This window comes from Pollachius pollachius (genome assembly GCF_949987615.1).
Source record: "Pollachius pollachius genome assembly, chromosome: 9".
Classification (NCBI taxonomy): Eukaryota; Metazoa; Chordata; class Actinopteri; order Gadiformes; family Gadidae; genus Pollachius; species Pollachius pollachius.
In genome coordinates this window covers 24,468,698-24,491,375 of record NC_136942.1, presented here as the reverse complement: position 1 = coordinate 24,491,375, position 22,678 = coordinate 24,468,698, and the positions used below count along the sequence as shown (strand labels likewise).

At 44.0% G+C, this 22,678-nt stretch overlaps 1 protein-coding gene across 3 annotated transcripts in view; it reads left to right on the top strand.

Moving 5' to 3' along the window:
* Positions 1-22,678, top strand: part of magi2b (membrane associated guanylate kinase, WW and PDZ domain containing 2b) — a 131,160-nt gene that overhangs the window by 4,871 nt on the left and 103,611 nt on the right. For all 3 annotated transcript variants that reach the window (XM_079743397.1, XM_079743396.1, XM_079743398.1), the window contains exon 2: positions 10,607-10,723. In XM_079743397.1, the coding sequence (XP_079599523.1) occupies positions 10,607-10,723 (117 nt within the window). The remainder of the gene's footprint in view (positions 1-10,606; positions 10,724-22,678) is intronic.

The window sequence follows — 22,678 nt, the reverse complement described above, 5'->3', positions numbered from 1 at the left end:
TAGAAACATCTCAGACAACAAGAACAACAAAAAAAACATCCATAAATAACAGTGAAGTGCATTAAAAGGACTAAAAATGGCCTACTTCAATAAACATTCTAATTTAAGGTTCATGAAATCTGAGAAGGTGCCTAAGCAAATGCCTTGAGTCATCCATTTTGAGCGGTTGCAAATTGAGCCATTATGGATGCTAATGGCTCATGGCGACCAACAGGAGAACCTAGCGGCCATCTATAGGCAGATCCGCCATCGTTCACCTGCCCATGGAGTCTGGACCAGGGAGGTGGGCGTGTTCCCAACCTTGGGTTGGGACACCACTTGGGTCGCCTCATATGATGATGCCATAATGGATTTATATACATACCAATTATACATAAAGAAAAGGTTTTAAGGTCTTAAAGTTAAAGGGTATGTATATTCAAACAGACTTATCATTTGTAAGCTCGATGGGTTAAAACACTGTAGGGATACAAATAAAAATTGGGGTTCAGGGGCCCAAATGATTGTGAACCAGAGATATGGGCCTTCCTGGTGTTGATGGTCTGAGGAGCCGAGAGCATCTGGAGCTCTGGGAGAAGAGACAGAGAGGCCGACATCTTTTCTCTCGCTGCCTGCAGACTAGAAACTTGAAGGTGTCCAGGCCGGCGTCTGCCTTTGCTGTTGGTGTTTAAAATTCATTGCAACATTAGATGAAGCGTTTACTGATATGTATCGGGTTGGAGCAGCTTTTGCCCTGGGCTGCATGGACCAACTCTAACCCCATCCAGCCCCCAACCCGATATATCTGGTTCTGGGATGTGAACTAGGTCAGTGGGCTCCTCCCTGCCTTGTTGCCCCAGCAGGGATATCTTATTTGCCACTGGCTGCTTTCCGTGTCAGTTTTTAGCCGTTACCCTTGCGTCCATCAATGCCAGGGTGCGAACACAAGTGTACGTGCATCCATTTTCGATTTGTTGAGAACCAGCATGAGTGGTTTTGAGTGTTTTATTTAAGCAATAAGCAAAGCGAGGCAGTTGTTTACAGTGATTATAGCCATGGGGAGTTATTAGGCATGGCGCAAACTCGAGTCAAGAACCGGAACTATCCATTTTATAATTACTGTATTAGCACCAACTCTTTCAAAAAGGAAATAAGAAAGTTGTTTTATATGAGATTTGCATCCACCTCCCGTAGTGATTTAACGCGCACCACGAAACATCAGTTCATAAAAGCCTCTTTCTCTTGTTTAATTGAAGGTGACCGGCTAATTATTCTGTTGCCCTGCCGACTGGGAGTGCCACATGAAAGTGTGTTTGGGCCACAAAAGAGTCATCATTTTCCCAAGTCAACACTGGTCAGAATCCCAAGGCTGCATCCTCTGTATACCTGCACCAATGCCTCTGTGATGGATTACCATGGCGACATGCTGTGTTTAATATTGGAGGCCATATTTCATAGGCTTGCATTAAGTCCTATAATTCCATTACTATTTATAAGGAGTGTGTGTGTTTGTGCACGCTGGTGTATATTTCTCTACATGTGTTGGGTAAATGTAGACATTATTAATGTAAAGACCAATATGCACTCCTCAGCAGCCTCCACCATTGGACAGGCCCTGTGTTGATCGGCCCACCCCCATTGAGGGAGACCCCCCATCCCACCCCTCAGTCTCCTCCCTCAGACCTGGATATCTGTCTGTAGTCATCAGAAACGATGTGGGTCACACCTCTTCCTCTTTCGTGTCCTCGTTCAAAGGCAATCCAAGTGGATGCTTCCAATGTGTTGATAGTAAGAGGTCAGGACTACTGTGGGAAGGATAAACATTTCCATTCAATCTTTCATATTTATGCTTTTTCAAATGATGTATAAAAACCTCCATATCTTCTCCTTATCATTGATGTTGTTGTTCTTGCTCCATGTTGTGTTACTGACGTTCACAGCTCACATGTAAGAGATGGTCAGTTGGGTTTGGTTGGTAGGAGAAGCAAGCGCAGACCGGACGCCTGCCAGCAGGTTCCTCCTCCTGAACACCTTTCAGGGGGAGGAGCCTGCCAGCAGGTTCCTCCTCCTGAACACCTTTCAGGGGGAGGAGCCTGCCAGCAGGTTCCTCCTCCTGAACACCTTTCAGGGGGAGGAGCCTGCCAGCAGGGTCCTCCCCCTGAACACCTTTCAGGGCCACTCGGCCCTATGGAAGAAGCTGATTGGTCGACCGTGACTGATTCTCTCCTGCCAGGCATCAGAATGCTGCAGGGAAGATATCTTGTAGCCAGCAGCCGTGTGACGACCCTCATTTAATTGAATCAAAACCAGCCACTTTTCTCCATTTCACTTCTTCCAATCAGGAATATAGAAGGGATCTGTTCACTGACATTATATGTGGATAAGCTACTGGAGCTAATCTTTTAGCCTTAGTGCCGGATGGGACAGTGAAGGATTGGAGAAGCAGTTGGAGCTCCGTCTGCTGCTGCTGAGGGGAGCGTCCTGGAGGATCAGTGGGGGGTTCTCCTTCTCTGTCCCCGAGGGAACCGGAGCCTGCTGTCGGCTCGGGAAACTTAGGACCGCTGTCCACGAGGCCCATCTAGTGCCACTAATCTTTCGACTCATTTTTCGATTAGTCGACTACTCTAAACAACTAATTAATAGAAGATCAAGTGTTTGTTATTTCATTGTGTCCATTTTATTTTGAGCTCAACTGAAGGGCCAAAACGTCACCGAGCCATAAGCAATACAAGTATCTTAAATGTGCCTGATAATGAATCGGGCTGAAAGCAGGCAGGCATGCAGCTATGCTGCTCTCGTTTACACTTGCGTGCGTGGCGGGGTTTAAAACATTTCTGCCATAGTCTAAGTAGCCTGTTTAACATCCAAAGACTTTGTCATTGTAATAAACAGTACAGACTAGCGCACCATTTTATTAAAGGTGACATATTATGTTTTTCCAACAAGTAAAGATAGTGTATGAGTTCCAGAAAACATGTTTTGAAGCGGTAGGCGAAAAAGATCTTGCCTACCGCTATTCCCCTCTGTTTCAGTCCCTTTCATAATGCGCTGTTTCTGGTGTCTGTAGCTTTAAATGCAGATGAGCTGCTGCCCATTGACCAATGAGCTGCTGGCTATTGACCAATGAGCTGCTGGCCATTGACCAATGAGCTGTCAGACTGAACCACAGCATGGAGGAGAAGGGATTGGGATTGCACTCCCGGAGCTCTATATCTATATAATTTAATATCATATAATTAATTATAATAATTATATTAATAATAATAATAATATATATATAGGTATGTATCTAATATCACGGCCAAAAGCTATGTGCGCCTCTGACGTCTCTGCGTCTGATGCCTCTGGTACTTCGGTACTGGTCTTTACAAGTAAAGACTCGTAGTGGGGGTTATCTCGGCCATGGTCGAGAAGGAATTGGGGGAAAGGAACTTTGGCTATGACTCTCTGAAGTCCAGATTGAACCATGACATGGAGGAGAAAGGGATTGTAGGGTTGGCAGGGAGTCCATTCTCTGCCAGGCAGACACAGCAAACTGACAAATGAGATATCGGAGGACTCACCTGCCTCAGCCATCTTTCCCATCAGAGCAGTGAAGGCGGGGGGAAGGTGAAGAAAGAGGAGAGCAGATCAACCAGCAGGGCGCGCACAGCGCAGAGACTGTGGAGGTGAATTACAGTGAGCCCTTTGAGACGGGAGAACAAAAAGAAATAGGCGCTCAATAGTAAATCGACTCATCGACTAAAAAAATTGCAGTTGACCTATTTCATGGTCGATTACGTAGACCAGGGGTCAGCAACCTTTTCAACATGCAGTGCCAGTTTGACATTTTCTCGTTAATGAGTGTGCCTTAAGCTACAATATATTAAAAATTAAGCTGCATTATGACACAGTGACCAAAAACATTTCCAGAAGACCTGGAATTGTACTATTTTTATATAGTCCACATTCATGCATCAACATTTTAAATGTTTTTTTAGTTGTTATATTTGCAACATGGGCTTACAAATTATAATTACATATGTCCCATCTTAAAACACCATTTTCAGAAACTCATTCAAAAACATATTTGCACTGTGAGAAATGTAAAAAATGGGAATATATGAGAATGTTGGAACCATCCACATCAATATCTTTAAGACATGTACAGCTTTGCAAAACCATGTGAAGGCGATGCATCGGGAAAACGGTAGTAATGATTATGCTGCCGCAGTGTGCTGCGAAATTTTTTAAGAATAAAATAAAAAAATACTTTTTTTAAGTGTGCCAATGATTATGCTGCCCCGTGCCTCGGGTTGCCGACCCCGACTTAGACTAAGTCAACTAACCTTAGCAGCGCTAGATCCATCGTCCACCAGTCCATTATTTTATCGATTTTTCTATAAAGGCGGTTCAATGAGCCATAGTTTGATGTGACTTTTGCGTGGTTTAAACATTTGAAAATAATAAATTCTCAACGTGGGCTTCCCTGTCTATAAAGGGTAATGGTGTTGCAACCTAAACTTGACCCAAAGGGTTAGGGTTTGGTACTCCTCACCTCTGACGAATGACAGAGCACCTCCGCTAAGAGATTAGAACAATCATTTTATGGTGTGAGCATATTCTCCAATAAGACAAATAATTACAATCATTTAATGTAAAATGTACACTACTTTGCCCGAGTACATAAAAAGATACAAAAAATAAGTCAAGTTCAATCACTCTCTCTCCCCTATTTGTTACATTCTTATTCACTTCCCAACTTCAGTATAGAAGAGGAGGAGGAAACACAAATAAGATTAAAGATGTATGACAATAAGGCACAGTTTCACAACCAGCCAGCAGAGGACACTGTCCCCTTAGCGACGCTCCCTGGCCAATCAGCTGGAGCCAGCTTCCCATTGGCACATCTCGTCGGCGCTTCCCCCCCCTCTCATCTATCGAGGGTCGTCGTCTCTCTCCATCTCTGTGTTTCTCCTGATTTATCTGCTTTCCGGATAATCTTTTGTTTCTTTGGATTAAAGCGCTGCTGTTTGTGTTTGGGTGTGGACGGGGGGCTGCCGGCAGCGTCCAGGGGCATGGTGGATGGAGCTGATCGGCGGAGGACGCACGGCGCGGGGCTCTCGGGCTAGAGGACGTCTGGGAGGCTTAATGTAGACCTGTGGAGGGACATCTGGGCCAGCGACTGCTGAGGTGCCTGGCCTGTGCTGTGTTCTCTCTCTCCCTCTCCGTCTTTGTCTCCATGCCTCTCTTGCCCACTCTCTTTTCGTATTCCTCTACATCGCCCGTGTGTTTGTGTGTGTGTGTGTGTGTGTGTTTCTGTGTGTGTGTGTGTGTGTGTGTGTGTGTGTGTGTGTTGGGGACGGCATAAGCTTGATTAGCTTTTCCAAATGCCTCCATTTATGTTGTCTGAGCCGATGGTCGTTAGTGTGTGTGTGTGTGTGTGTGTTTGTGTAATTCTCACGTTGGCTGTGTGGTCGCCATCGTTCTTCACCGGGGTTGTTTGTTTTCTCGGCAGGCAGAATGCTGTTAAGCTGGCCGTTTTTCAGGCTTGCCTTGTGTTTTTTTCCTGCGCCTCCTCTCCTCTCCACTCTGCTTTCGCCTCAGAAAGCTAAAATGGTGCCAGCATAGAGACGGTTGTTCCTTCAGCACCCGGTGGATCCCACCGCTGACTCCTCCATTAGCCTTCATCCCCTCCTCCAGCCTCTTTGTGTGCATGGTGTGCGTTAAGCATCGATCTGCTAACAGGCTTTATCTGGTATCCGGAGCTTTGGTTAATTGCTGGAAATATCTGTGGTTTCTAGAAGCTAGTATGTTGCCCCTCCCCCCCCACCGTCATCTCATTGGGGTATGTGGGCCGAGGTCCCTCCCCCCCACCGTCATCTCATTGGGGTATGTGGGCCGAGGTCCCTCCCCCCCACCGTCATCTCATTGGGGTATGTGGGCCGAGGTCCCTCCTCCACACCACGCACTGCTCATCATCACTACGAGGGGGTCATGGTTACCCTCTCCTCGTTGAGCACGTTGTCTGGTCCATCGTGTTTTGCATTCAGATGTCATCAAGGATCCGCTTGGACACATACTGCTGTGGGACACCTACTGGGAGGGTGAACCCATTACCGTCGGGCTGGTACTGGGTTTAGTGACCCTAACCTATCTATTCCATCCTGCCCCTTCGAGCCTGATCTTGGTCTGGTCTGGTCTGCGGGTCTGGGCAGGATATATCTATATAGGTACACCCCAGTCGCATTGGTTAAAGCAACCTTGAGTAGGGCCGTTAACAGTGTGTGTGTGTGTGTGCGTGTCAGAGGACCTTATAACTGACCCCCGAGCCCTTGTCAAGGCTAAAGCCACACATGGTGGGCACAGTCACCTGTGAACAGCTACAGGAGCCAGGCGATTCTCACTGTGGTGGACTGGACTAAAACTCCAGAGAAAACTTGCATGTCTTCCCACCGCCGATCATTCCATCTCTCACTCCTTGCTTAGGAACAGTGCGCTCAATGAGGACATTGCTACAGTTACAGTTTAAGATACTAAAAGTCCTTTCCACCAGACTCAACCTTTCTATCTGGTTCCCTCCTACTCTGGCTCCTCACTGTGCATCACATCACAGAACAGTCTGCCCAAACACCGGCCTTCATCCTGAAGGGCTGCCATGCCTACAAAGGAATGTATGTAGCAAATCATGACAGAATAGTGACTCTTATAGTAAAGGACATATAAAAAACACTTTCCATCCCCAGTGAAAATGTACAAAGATTCCTGTGTCAATCCCTCCATGTTCAACCTCTGCAGCAACCTGGACACTTTAACACATCTGTCTGCAAATACATCAGACACTATGATGTTGATGAGGAGTCTAAAGAGGTTTTTGTTCTTGAGGTCGCCTGCACCTTTGACCCCAACCTAGAGGAAGCCTTTATGACCAAGGTCATTAAATTCCAACCGCTCCTTAATACAATCTCAGAGTTGGGTTATGGGTAAAGGCTATTTGTGTTCATATTCGGTAGCTGGGACATGTCCACAGGTTAGTTGTTAGAGGACTGCAACATCTTGGGATGCCCAAAAGGGGGCTAAACAGCTGGCCAAGCACTGTGCTCTCTGCCATTACCGGCAGCCACCATATGTGGCGAGGCCCTGCTACATATCACCTTGAGCAGGGATGCTTGTATTATGAAATCGCATGCCACTCAAACATGATTTTGTCAATGTCCTTTGCTGCACTTCAACTATTTTTTTCCCTGTATTAATTGTCTTTTTTGTGGACATAAATAAATTGTTAAAATGTGTGTGTGTGTGTGTGTGTGTGTGTGTGTGTGTGTGTGTGTGTGTGTGTGTGTGTGAACCACACACACTTCTATTCATTTTCACCGTCGAGATTTTGATTAAAAGCCTTAATGTCGTAACCATTCTTATGATAAGTACCACACGTTGTTATTGTGAATCAATGGTATTTGCTCCTGTAGAAGCTGCACGTTAATCGGGGCAACATCTAGCTTTTTAGAAAAAAACGGTTCATTCGAGATGTCATTAAAATCACTTAGTGTGGCACGGTATACCGATACTAGAAAGGTATCACGATACCCCCACGCAGATAGTATACCCCCACTTTTAGTATCGATACTTTTATAAAAAAAAAAGAATACTTTAATTTAAAAAAAGGAGAAAATATGAAAGAAAAAAAGACTTTGAACGAAAGGACGTGCACATACTCAAGCAGCATCAACTCTAAGTCGTACTCCTGCCACACAGAGGCTAGTCAGTGGGCGTGGCCCTCAGCTCGCACTCAGCCACAGCAGCAGCAGTTCACTGAGCAGTGAGAGTGAGGCCATGTCCACGCTAACCCGGGTAAATATAAAAACGCACATTCGCAATGAAAACGATCTCCGTCCACACTATCGTTTTCGGGATGTTTTGCATCCACGTTCCACACTGAAATGATTTTGATAAACAGTTGTTGTCATGGTGACGCGACTCCCTCCACGCCTCTCTGTTTAGATTGCAGGCACGCGATCAGCTGATAGTTGCAGTTGATCAGCTGGCTAATCATTTTCACTCACAAGCAAAAATATGTCTCTGAATTTTATTTTTTTGAAACGCCGCTCCAAGTACGGTTTGAACTGGCGTCTTTGCGTTTTTTTCCCATCACTTAAGCACAGCAAGTACGCTTTCAGCGTTGGACTAACGAATATGTTTGAGACAATATGCCATTTTTTGATGAGCGTCTCGGTCTCGAGCGCAGGCTTGTGGCATCGTCATGGTTGTGTCATGGCAACCAAACGTCATTGTTTTTGAAAGCCCCCGTCTTCTATTTCTGATCTGATTAGATTTATAATCGGAATAGATCTATGCAGATTAGAAATCCAATCGGATCAGAAGTGCCAATAGCCGCGTTTACATGGACACCTAATCCGTTATATACAATAACCCCGTATTTCACTTCTCCCGTCTTTTTATCCACAAGCCGAGGACTGTAGGCAAGCGCTTCCGAACCTGTCGCCATCTCGTTGCCTTACCCTGTCCACATTAACCCGGGTAAATCTACAACCGCATTAATATTTATCCGTTTAGCCCTTCCGTCCACACTAAAACGACAAATTCCGACTCTGAAAACGATGCTTTTCAAAAACTGAAAAAATAGGTGGATAAATGTGAAAACGCTGGGTTCGCGTTGTATTGTGGTCAGGGTAGACGGAGGCTTTCAGAAACGATGATGTTTGGTTGCAATGATGCTGCCACACCAAGTATATTCGGATTTGCATGATAGGAATAGAATAGAATCTGATCTATATTCCTATCATGCAAATCCGAATGTGCTGTATATATGGCATTTACAAAAGTGGTAAGCGTACATCCGTATGTCTACCACGCACAACCGCTATGTTGGTCGGGACTTGTATGATATATGTAAGGGATAATGTTGTACTGAACGCCGGTCATTATCGGTAAAATAAGCTCTGGCAGGGCGAACCGGAACCCTGACGCGAAGCGGAGGTGTCTTGCTTCGCCCTGAAATGTATTATTTTCGATAATGACCGGCGACGTTCTATACATTATCCCGCTTATTACACAGCTCCTTGCCCAAACGAAACAATATCTTCACACGGTGTGTCTTTTTACAAATACCATTCGTAGTGTTGATCAGCAGAGAAATAGTCCGCCAAAGACGTTGACGTTGCTTAGCAACCGGACACGCTGGGGTTGGTGAGTTACCGGACTACTTGCGGAGTGATACCAAAGACGTGAATCAGGCAAAAAATCCACTTCCCTTGACAGCGGCCTAGTTCGGTCTGCATAAAAGTACCGACAGACCAATTGCGAACTACCGCAGCTGCTGATGTTATCGACCTAAGTTAAAAAGGAGCCACACCCACCCAAACCAATCGGAATAAATGTATACATGTCGAGTATAGCGGACTACACCACCTCTTCTATTCCGATTGAGGCGTATTATATATGTTAATACGCCTCAATCGGAATACAATTCTCTGATCTGTAGAATTAATTTATTAACGTAATTTGCTCAAAAAGCAGCTGCTGAAAGTTAAGCCATAGTGAGACCGAGCTGGACCATTATTCATCTCTTTTCCAGATACTTTAGGTTTTCACCGTGGTATCGGTTCAGTATCAAGTATCGAGGTATTTTTGGGCAGGAATCGTATCTAAGTCATAATTTTGGTATCGTGCAACACTAAAATCACTACACTACCCATAAATCCTGAAGTGTGACACAACGTCTCTGATTGGTGGAGCTCACCATTATCAGGAAAGGTTTACTGCACCCGCGAAAGTGAATGACTGCTACTGCTACCAGAGCCCGTCTACGGAGACTATTCCCAAAGACATTCTGCTGCTACTGAACTCCATCGCTTACCACAGCAACCATGATTTATATTAATGGAAAGTTAGAGTTGTGGTTAGAGCTGTTGAGGAAATGAGCTGTAACGGTTGAAAAATATGTTGATATAGAATAGATGATAAAAATAAAAGTACAAATATATGATTTAGCACTAGCAGTGCTTTTTATTAATCTGGGTAGTATAAAAGCAAAGGAATACATAATGTTGAATGGATACGTAACTGGAATCAGAGACTGAATTCACATGTATTGAAAAAAAGTAACGTTATTACGTGGTGACCGCAGACAGCAAAGGGACGTACCATGTTGATGACAAGTTGACAACGCTATACACTATATTAAACACTAACATGCACACACATATACACTAACACACACACACACACATAATATGTTACACAACTTCTATTAACAATATAATCAATTTGATCATGACAAAGGTTATAAGATTCATGAAACACACTAAACTATGGGGTTGTAACCATTGTGAAGAAGTCTCCAATTGTTCATGGGATGAGGAGTTCCTCACTCGTTCACAAAAAGGTACCTTTCCCTTTTGTTCCGTTTTCCAAATTCTTTTTTTGGCCCGAATCAAACATTTCCTGGTCATGACTACCTCGACGAACGATTGGCTTCGTTCCAGGCTTAAAACTCTATATATAAGGCTTTTACGAAAAGTGGATGGTATAAATGCATGAACAGCTCTTCAGAAACCAGAGCTGTTAAAAAGGGGGGCGGTCACTGTTGTGCTCTATTGTGATCCACTGTTGTTTTGTCTCTCTCTAGGGGGGGTGGTGGACAAGGATTTGCGCCACTACCTCAACCTGCGGTTCTCTAAAGGTTCTGTGGACAACGACCACCAGCAGATCATCAGAGACAACTTGTACCTCCGGACGGTACCCTGTGAGTAGCTTCTCTCTCCCTCCTCACTGTTCTCGCCTCTCTCTCTCTCTTCCCCATCTCATATGCTCTCTCTCTCTGTCTCTATACATCGTTTTCAACCCCTCATATACTCTTCCCTGTCTTGCTCAGCTCAAGCCAGAAACATCAATGTAAACACAACTAGCGACATAAACACACTACCTCTATCGTCTTTCTCTTGCTCTCCGCCTTTGTTTATTTCTCTGTCTCTCCCAGTTTGGATCCAGAAAGAATTCTTTCTTCCTCTCTTGATTATTCAAGCTTTCATCCCATCGGTTGCCATGGTAACCAACGTCTTTCTCATCTCCAGGCCAGCGTTGTCTTGCCACCCTACTGTGCAGAAAAACACACATAAATTCACACTCTCACGTCTGAAATCAACATCTGCCACCACTGAATGCTTCCAAAGGATTGGTTGGTTTATTGACCAGAGCAATCAAATTATACCTCCATGAAAATGAGGCTCCAACCAGCCTAGTGTGAATAAGATTCATAATATTTGCAAGAGGTGCCGTTGGGTACGGCCTTGCATAGCCTAGTGGCCAGCGGAGAGAAAAGTCAGCTAGCGACTCGGATCTATTCTATTGTGTCAGCCTGCTTGGAGCTTTCCTGCTTTGAGAGCACTGTGTCATGCAATGTGTGACCTTGGAGGGATTTGATAGCTGTGAGCCATACCTGCTGTCAGTTCAAAGAGCAACCGGTGATTCAACCTCTCTGGAGGGCTGGGTGTAGCTTGTAGCTTCTAGTTTCTAGATTGGATTGGGATATCTCACTTAAATGGGATAGTGGATACAGGTGGAGGTCCGTAGTCCGCCTGTAGGTACCTCTTAGCTAAACAAAAGATTCACTGTATCTCCCTGTCCCTCCTCCTCACTCCTAACTTCTCTTCCCTCTCTTTTACGCTCCTTCATCAGGAAGAGGAAAGCGAGAGCGAGAAAGAGGGAATACAAAGAGAGGTGCTCTTTGTATTCCCTTTCTCCCTCTCCCCCCCACGCCCCTCTCTCTCTCTTGCTGCTGTGGTCTCTGGGTCCCCGTGATGCTCCGGCTGGAGGGGTTCCCTGGTAGCTCTCCCCCTGACCCTGTAGTAGGGCTGTGGTCTCTGGGTCCCCGTGATGCTCCGGCTGGAGGGGTTCCCTGGTAGGTCTCCCCCTGACCCTGTAGTAGGGCTGTGGTCTCTGGGTCCCCGTGATGCTCCGGCTGGGGGGGTTCCCTGGTAGGTCTCCCCCTGACCCTGTAGTAGGGCTGTGGTCTCTGGGTCCCCGTGATGCTCCGGCTGGGGGGGTTCCCTGGTAGGTCTCCCCCTGACCCTGTAGTAGGGCTGTGGTCTCTGGGTCCCCGTGATGCTCCGGCTGGGGGGGTTCCCTGGTAGGTCTCCCCCTGACCCTGTAGTTGGGCTGCTCCATTTTGGAAACAATCATAATCACGATTATTTTGGTCAATATTGAAATCACGGTTATACAAACGACTATTTTGAGTTTGAAAACATAATGGGATATTTTTCCATGATTGAAAAGAATACACAAAGTGGCCAAATATAAAATGTTCAAATAGCAATTATGTAGAGATATTTATCCAACTGTTCTGCAATTTATTTAAAAGATTTAATGAATAAAATAAATATACAAAAAAGCAAACAATGTTGTGTCCCCTCAAGTCCTAAAGATTACACACATCTGTGGTGCTGGGCCTAGTACCACAGCTGTGGTGGACCCCTTGAAGACCACGGCGTCACACACACACTCAGAACTCTGGAGGCTATGTTAGGGCGTGTTCATACCTACAGCTCAGTACACTCAGTCCGCTGAGGGCTAAGGGTGATACTTGGTTGCATTTTAATTTGGTTCAGTTGGTGTTCACACTGGATTTGTTAGGCCAACCTAACGGTGTACATTGTCTATGTCTCACAAATCAGTAATAAAACCCTCCTACACCCTCCTACTGCAATTAGAAACAGAACGACCGCACTGCCTCAAACGCAGCCACTAAACTTGTGTTTTGTTTGTTGGTGGCCGCTAGTGGAGAAGCTTCCTAGCCTAGGCAGTGGGTTTCAATGACATGGGTCGGTCCCACAGTGCTGATTTGAAACGTACCCTATAACGTTTTTTAATTTTTTTTTACATGAGGGGGAGGTTCTTGATGGGCACTCTAAGTTATAGATCCCTGGAGTTGTGATTGATTGAATAATAACTAATTTGCATAATCATATTTGCGACTGGTGGGGAGAAAACATGTGGACCTGCTTTCCTTTTGCACCCAAGCCAAACATCTCAAAGCCTAAACTACATCCCAGCCAACTTTGTTTTAAAAAGTGTGTCTTAGGTCTGCAAGACGTACAAACAACATCGACCCACAAATATAAAAACTATCAACAAACAAAGCAATTGCAGAAACTAGGGATGTCCCGATCCGATCCACGGCATCGGTACCGGTCTGATAATAGCCCAGTACGCTGGATCAGATATCGGAGGGGAGAAAAAAAACATGATCCGATCTGCAAACTGTGTCACGTGACAGTAGTGGCCAATTAGGCGCATGCACATGAGAGCTACCGCATGAGAGCTACCTGTTGAAGAGTCATGTCAGCAGTGTGGCAGTATTTCAACCTTTAAGAAGAAAAATGTTCAACAGCCCTATGTAAAATGCAGCTGTTGCTGAGCGCGATTGCGCAGTCACACGCTCCGGCTTGTGCTAGAGTGGAAGACAACTCTTTTGATTGCCAAGCTTTTGGCTATCCAAAGGGCTAACCCTTTCGAACGTTGCGGTTGTCCAATCAATTACAATTATTAATTGATTTTAAATATGATTATATATCGGCCGTTCGCGTGTGAGGAGCCCCGTTTATATGGTTAGAGGCTAGCTGCTTCCTACATGTGGTTTACTCCCGGTAGAAGCTACGTGCTAACAACAATGCTTAAACTATCTTTTTAACTTTATTCTATCTACACAAACGGTTTGCCATATGAAAGCTGAGACTCCAAGAAGTACAACGGTACAAGCCTCATCATATTGTGAGCTTATCTTGAATGACGTATCAAGATGACGTTTTCTGGTTACTATAAGTAATGACACACACACACGCACGCACGCGCAATCATGAGCAAAGGGCTTCCATATATTTTATTATTATTTGTTCAAGAGTAAAACAAAGTATAGGACTGATATCGGTATCGGCAGATAGCCAAAGCTGCGGTATCGGTATCCATACAAGGATCTTGCGAGCAAAGCCCACAATACTGTCGTTCATGTTTGGATCACTTATCTGATCATTTGAACCAGGGATGGGCCACTTTTATGATAAAGAGGGCCACAATTTTTCATCATCACCATCAGAGGGCCACATGACCGCGCACTTCACCTAATCGGATATGAGAGAAGCTACGAAATAATTGTGTATTATATATACTGCGGTCGGCTTAGCTCAGGAGGTAGAGCAGTCGTCTAGTAACCGAAAGGTTGCTAGTTGTATCCCCAGTTCCGAGTGTTGATGTGTCCGTCTTCTGCCATCAATGTGTTTGTCTTTCAATCGGCAAATAACTGACAATAAATTCCATTCTTATTGTCTAAGAAAACCTTGAATAATTTTAACATTATAAATTCATAGACCCCTCCTACATAGACCCCTCCTACTTTCATTATGCATTAATGAGATGCAGAGACACAAGGTGGATGATGGAGAGCGGGAAGAGATGAGGGTGGGGGAGGGATCAGGGAGAGTTGAGATGGCTTAATTTGCGTTGAGAGGCATTTGAGCTTCTAAAATGATGGTCTCATAAAGAAGCTTAAAGAACCTTTGATTTCCAAACACAACCCTTGAGGAGCTTCACAAAGCCAAACCGGCTTTTATAAAAACACATGTTTGGTAAGCTGGGGACCAGGACCAGTCAATAACCGCTGCAATTGGCTGGTAATACATACATTTATAACAAGTTTTGTTACTTTTTTGGTCTCAACTGTACGCAGACCCACAATGCAAACTCTTAGCCAACCCCAAAGGCCCGTTGTGAGGAACACCCTGAGATCTTGACTGGTTGGACTACCATGGCTCAACAGTAGCACAGAGCCAGCAGATGGCTAAAGAGCAGTGGTAACCAACCTTTTCAAGCCCAAAATATAATAATATATAAAAATATAATAGAAAATGTAAGCTGTAATCCCATTTAGGAAAAACATCACACTGTATACCCAATTAAGGCCACTTATTTTATGCGTAATGCACAATATCCATATTGAGAGTAAGCACGATTCATGGTTTATGGACGGCCACAGCGAGCTTTAGTGTGAGCGACCACGGCTTGTATTTTGGTCAAATCTTAACACTGGACTGTAGGCCTTTATAAAAGTGTTGTACCTTCACTGTCTTTGGGTTAAAAAAAACTCCTTCAACTCAGTATCCGTCTAGTCCAACCGAAAACTCTGTCAGCTGCTGCTGCTGCAGACGGTGTGCAGACGGGCTCGAGCCGGCACCGCGTGCATCAACAGTCATTCAGAGCAGCGGCAGTGATCAAACAACCGGACGGTGTAGAAAGTCCCGTCAGATAAAAATAGTAATCCAGTTTTTAAATCAATGTTAAAATCGGCAGGATATAGAGCTAGTTAGCTTCAAAAAAAGTAGCAAACAGTGTAAAATGTGATGTGTTCAGGTCGGCTCAGTAATATGATTGATGTGTCCAAATGCAACACAAAAAAAAAGAAATTTGAGATTTGGCGAAAACTTGTTTTCCTAGCAATATAAAATAGATAATACAATTATTACCTCATGAGTCTCGAAAATGGTATCAATATCAATAAAAATTAACGATGTCCTGTGATCTGAGAGAAATTAAGATGATTCAATTTATTTTTTTAATTGAATATTTAATATTACTTTTAATAGTTGCGGGACGTTAATAGTTGCGGGAGCAATAACCTGGTGTTTTTACACTTCAGTCTGCACTGTGAATTTGAAGTAATGTTCAGTTTTTGAATAAAGATGCGGCAATTACAAATGTTTCTTTTTTTATCCGATTCATCGGTTAATAATCAACCGATTAATCGATTATTAAAATAATCGTTAGTTGCAGCCCTAATTGCGACCATCGTGTGTCCTGGTCTTTTCTTTCAGGTCAGATCGGCAAGGAACCCAAGTCCAATCACCAAGCAGTGTCAGATATCTGCTAATAAGAAAAGTAATTTATTCTGGAATCACATCTAGAACCCGCTGGAGCACCAACTGAACAGCGACCGTCTCAGGATCAAATCTCCATAGGCAGGGTCCCGTTATACCAATAAAGACTTAAATAGCGTTCGAGCGCCATTGTGCGAATTGAGTTAACTTTACCAACAACAACAGTCATCACAACAGTGTCAAGTCAATTTCCTAAGTTGCCAACACCTGTTGATGCGTCACACACTGATAGTTTAGGCTAGTATAAGGCCCTTAATTAATTCTAGATTTATATTATATTTTATATATATATATATATATATAATAATACTGTATAAGTGTACAGTACTGTTGAGAGTCATGTGTTATCTCCTCGTTTTGCCAGCATGCGTTTGTGGTGGGAATGTTTCCCATGTTGCTGGGCAAATGTAGAGTTTTAATCCAGAAAAATTGGATGTATTTGTTATGTGTTTTTATTTGAAAAGCATTATAAGCCAATCAAATTGAGTAAATAGTTTATGCCTGCGATTTATCTATTCTTCGTATCTTTTTACATGCTGCTGGGCAGTTGTTGAGCTGTAGGCCAATCACATGCTTTAAATAGTTTAAGCACCGCAAAATCACTGTTTTGTAGGGGGTTCTGTCTCCGGAGTTAAAGGGTCTGCAGGGTCTTCATGGTCTGCGGCAGGGTTTTAATGGCCTGTCAGGGTCTTAATGGTCTGAAAGGGTCTTGGTTGGTCGGTTTTAGGCTTGGCACCCGTAAAATGCTGCTTAGGGTTAGGGTTAGGGTTACATTTGACTTACATAGCCTAAACCGCTCCCACGCTTTTTATGAAACTTTCTACAGCTGTAGAGGCTTACTCAAGATTAACAGAGAGCATATATTACACTGTCTGGCCCAAAGGTGGCGCTATTGCAATAATCCAAAAATGAAAACTCACGAGATAACAAGCATATCTCGTGACCCCTTTGACTTCGAGTCATGAAGCCTTGCACACACATGCATATCTTCACGGTGAACAAATTTGTCCCAAGAACCTGTGGCTTTCTTTGGATGGATTTAGGACCATCTTGAACTTTGAACTTTTAAAAACACTCAATTCCCTAAGGATCCTAGGATTTTGGACTTAAATAAAAAGTCCTTTAGCACATCATCATCTATGGACGAATGTGACATATTCAATCTGACATAAAAGGAAGTATGTACAATAAAGATTAAAGCACCCAGGAGCCATTGACTTCTAAAAAGGGTGTGGTGTAAAACGTGTTAAGACTTAAATGCTCATATCAAACTTCAAAATGGACTCGCATGATCCAATGAGTCCAATACAAAAGGGGTTTAGAATAAAATTTTGAACACAATTTAGTGATGAAGTTTGGGAATATATTGATTTGCTGTGCTGACCGCATACACAGAGCGGTGTCTGAGCGACCTTGTCTGTATGTACCAGCCTAGACGGTGACAGGGAGGTGAGGAGATATGGGGGATTCATGTGTTCATAGTGTACACACTCACCGTTGACGACCATATTTCCTGACCCCTTCCACCTACAGTCATTAAATCCTGTAGACATTTGTCATGCAATTGTCATACTTGAAGAAGCATAGGTCAAGTTCAACCAGATTAAAGTTCATCAAAATATATAGGGTGGCGCTAATGTAATCAATCGAAAACTTTAAAGACTCTTAACTCCTCAGTCTTTTGACGTACGTTCATGGAAGTTTGTTTGCCCACCACCAGATCCAAGCTGAGGCTATTCCAGCATTGACAACCGTATACAAACAAAAAAGGTCTTAATGGTCTTTGTCAGGGTCTTAATGGTCTGTTAGGGTCTTAATGGTCTGTTAGGGTCTTAATGGTCTGTCAGGTCTTAATGGTCTGTCAGGGTCTTAATGGTCTGTCAGGGTGTTAATGGTCTGACAGGGTCTTAATGGTCTTTCAGGGTCTTAATGGTCTGACAGGGTCTTAATGGTCTGTCAGGGTCTTAACGGTCTATCAGGGTCTTAATGGTCTGTCAAGTCTTAATGGTCTGTCAGGGTCTTAATGGTCTGTCAGGGTGTTAATGGTCTGACAGGGTCTTAATGGTCTGTCAGGGTCTTAATGGTCTGACAGGTTCTTAATGGTCTTTGTCAGGGTCTTAATGGTCCGTCAGGGTCTTAATGGTCTGTCAGGGTCTTAATGGTCTGACAGGGTCTTAATGGTCTGTCAGGGTCTTAATGGTCTATCAGGGTCTTAATGGTCTGCCTCAGGGTCTTAATGGTCTGTCAGGGTCTTAATGGTCTATCAGGGTCTTAATGGTCTGTCAGGGTCTTAATGGTCTTTGTCAGGGTCTTAATGGTCTGTCAGGGTCTTAATGGTCTGACAGGGTCTTAATGGTCTGCCTCAGGGTCTTAATGGTCTGTCAGGGTCTTAATGGTCTGACAGGGTCTTAATGGTCTATCAGGGTCTTAATGGTCTGTCAGGGTCTTCATGGTCTGTTAGGGTCTTAATGGTCTGTCAGGGTCTTAATGGTCTGTCAGGGTCTTAATGGTCTGACAGGGTCTTCATGGTCTGTCAGGGTCTTCATGGTCTGATAGGGTCTTAATGGTCTGACAGGGTCTTAATGGTCTGTCAGGGTCTTAATGGTCTGACAGGGTCTTAATGGTCTGTCGGGGTCTTAATGGTCTGACAGGGTCTTAATGGTCTTTGTCAGGGTCTTAATGGTCTGACAGGGTCTTAATGGTCTGTCAGGGTCTTAATGGTCTGTCAGGGTCTTAATGGTCTGACAGGGTCTTAATGGTCTGTCAGGGTCTTATTGGTTTGGTAGGGTCTTAATGGTCTATCAGGGTCTTAATGGTCTGTCAGGGTCTTAATGGTCTGACAGGGTCTTATTGGTCTGTTAGGGTCTTAATGGTCTGTCAGGGTCTTAATGGTCTGTCAGGGTGTTAATGGTCTGTCAGGGTCTTAATGGTCTGACAGGGTCTTAATGGTCTTTGTCAGGGTCTTAATGGTCTGACAGGGTCTTCATGGTCTGTCAGGGTCTTATTGGTCTGTTAGGGTCTTAATGGTCTGTCAGGGTCTTATTGGTCTGTTAGGGTCTTATTGGTCTGTTAGGGTCTTATTGGTCTGTCAGGGTCTTCATGGTCTGCCTCAGGGTCTTAATGGTGTGTCAGGGTCTTAATGGTCTGTTAGGGTCTTAATGGTCTGCCTCAGGGTCTTAATGGTGTGTCAGGGTCTTAATGGTCTGTTAGGATCTTAATGGTCTGTTAGGGTCTTAATGGTCTGTCAGGGTCTTAATGGTCTGCTTTAGGCTTGGCCTCCGTAAAATGCTGCTTGCAGCATTAATTCTTGTTTTTACTGTAATTCTTAGCTGGGATGTAGTTTAGGCTTTTTGATATTTCACAGCGGTGCAAAAGGAAAGCAGGTCCACCTGTTTTCCCCCCACCATGTCATCTCCGCAGTGCAGGACGGACTGGTACTTTGAATGTATAAGAACCATGGGATCCTGTGTGGAATTTACACGATGGTCAGTGCATTCATTCCGCCATCCGCGTGCCAAAAGACCACATTGCAAGCAAAATATATCTGTTCTAAGATGACTATATTAAGCTCTTTGTCAATTAACATTCTCTTCTGTGGACGGCATATGAATTGCATATATATACATTGCGGACCCATGATTCGTCTCCCCTTCAAATCAAACTTTGAGAGTGTTTGGTTCAACTGTCTTGCAGGGAGAAGTAAAGAACTGGAATGAAGCCAATGAGGGGTGACAGGGGAAGAGGGATGTAGGAGCTGGACAGAGAGACACACGCATGGCAAGGCACAGGGCTGGAGAGTGGATTGGTGGGGTAGGGGATGGAAATCAGATAAAACAGAAGGAGGGATACAGAGAGAAGGAGGGGAGAAGGAACAGTGACCCAGGGGGAGGGGAATGTGTTGGCGATGGAGATGGATTTTCATCTGGAGGTAAGAGGAGATGGGGGAGGATTCAGGAGGAGGATTACATTCTGGGTTGTAGGGGGAGGGGAGGACAGGGTGCAAGGAGAAGATGGGAGTTGAATGAGAGATGAGACCCCCTCCCTCAGCGAGGAGCCCCTCTACCTCCGTAAGAGTAGCTATAAATAGATCCAGTAGAACCATGTTTCTCCTGCATGAAAGACTATAAATACCCCCAGCGACCGCATTACTCTGCATCCTTCTGACGTCCTACTGCATAGCCAGGGACACTGTGGGACCGGTGAGGTGTGTTTGTTTGTGTGCACCAAATGGAGGTCGGTTAGGTTCTCCTGAGCCAAACACTCCTTATAAATACCATGTTGACTTAAGGGCTTTGTAATGGATAAGGTGTTTCACAGGAAAACAGTACACAAGTATCTATATGCAATGGCAATATATTCCTATGCAAATGAAATGAGAGTTTAAGGTATATAATTCAAATTAAAAACTTATGCAATTAATTTGATAATATTCACAATAAAAGCTGCATGACTCAAGATGCATGCTTCTAAAATGACAATAAAAAGTATAGAAATACTGTAACCAGTAAGAATCTTTACAAAATACACAATAACAATGAACTGAGAACCTAAAAAGGTTGTAATTATGCAGGTTGAATGACAAACAGCGTGACATGACTTGTTGTCGAGAGTAACCACACAGTGCAAATCAACCAGGTTCGTAACCACTTCAGCCTGAACAGCACAAAACTGAGCTGAATGTTTGTCTGTGTTTGAATGCTCAGATCAATTTGAAAATACACAACTCTACCCGAACTATCGTATTGATAGTAAAAAAAGATGCCCGAGAGGTGTCCGAACTGATTATGTGTATTTCGTCCTAATTTTATTTGATTACCAATCATTACAAAAATAGTGCTTCCTCCTTACCAATTGTCCTAAGTCCTCATAACTTGACAAAAACTATAGTATAACTTATGATACAAGTGTGTGTTGTTTTTTTTTACATCATAAGCGTTGTTTGACTGATTCGCATGGGGACTGGTCAGTAAAACGACTTGTTCAACACCTATGATTCAATAAATGGGTAAATGCCACACCCTGGTGACCTTACATTGCCCTGTACTACGAACCTCGCTGAACATACCCAGACTTTCTTGGGAAAGCCTGGATCGACAGAGATGCAACTCGCGATCAGAGTTAAATGGTACTACGAAGCTCACTTAGGATTCGATTAGCTAAGCCAGGTTTTCCACTTTAGGTTCAACGGGCCTCCACGTGAAAGGGGCATTTATCGCGTCATTTTACTCACCTTTACAAACTGGATAGAACAAGCAGTCTATATAAATGTGTATCAGTGAAAAGATTCTGCATGTTGTCTATAAAATAACTTTGCCAAATGCAGAATTGTTTGCCATTAATCCCAATAGAATGATGGTGATTTCAAAATGCATAAGCAACGTCCAACCTGCCTTATTCTATAATTTAGGGAATTCACTTTACATACACCCTATGTAAGAAATGTGTCGCATATGTTTTCAGTCGCTGAGAGGTAGCGGCGGTGGCGTAGTGGATTAGTTTAAGACCCGAATGCCAGCGACCGGGGTTCAAATCTTGCCGGTCTGTCATCATGCCTTTTACCCCCCATAGATGTGGTGCCAGCACGGCCTTCGAAATATGGGTTCAAGTTCAAAATAAGCAAAAAAATAAAATTCCATTATCTTTAGTGAATAAGTATTACATATGCATGAGAATTGGGACTTTTTAAGCTTCACATATATGCGCGTCACTCGGGAGTTGAACCCCCCGCGCAGAAATTCAAGACCGACGCGCTACCTCCCCTCTACCACTCTCTCATGGGGACACAATGCACAACAGTAAGCATTGTCTAAATAAGGTCAAACAAGGACGATCAAATAGAGAATACCCTCTGATGAGAACCTGAATCTCTCATAAAGAATATTCTCAGGCAATGCCAATGGATCGGTTCTGAAAGAGCCTCTATCGAGGAGACCCCTGTACGATACGGGCTCCGAGGTCCACGGGAACACCCAGTAATGGTGACGCCATTGTCAAAGGAGGGGCGAGGAAGCTGCACACGCCGATCTAACCCGATAGACTTGGCTGAAAACCTGCTCCCGACCAGGTTTGGTTGACAGCGTAAGTCACCATGGTGATACAGCGACGCTAAAAGTGATCGACTTTCGTGTCCCAGCTAACCAAGGCTTTGAGCGCAACATACCTCACTAACCCACTAATCAAGGTTTGTAGTACAGGCCACAGGTTAACCAAAGACCATTTTGTTATTATTCAAAAATTATTGGGAGCAATGTGTCAGGCTTCATTCATCTCCCCACCTATGATACCGATCTGTAATGTCTTCTCAATTTATTTTAGAAATGCTTCATTTCAGTCTTTCAGGTCATTTTACATTGTTGTTTGAGATAAATTGTTTATGTTTATATTGGTGTGATAATGACAATTTAGCAAAAATAAAATGTTGATCTGATGACAGCTCTGACTTCTGACTCAACCCTGCTTGTTGATAGAGCGTCCTAAGCAGGCGGCAGCCATGAGCGGTAAGGCTCCTCTGACAGACAAAGAGCCCGCTGTCTTCTTCTCATTGTAACCCAGGGCAAATGGACTGGTTACCAATAATGGTCATAATATGTCTGGTAAAATACATGCATATATAAAATGTTTAATATAAATGTATAACTCGACTCATCCTCTGAACACCACCCTAGTTGCTTACTTATTGCCAGCCAAGACATCAAGACGTCATGACATATGGTCTAACCAATCTACTGAGACTACAAGTCACAACAGCTTGTTTCCGCCCCCTTTCTAAACCA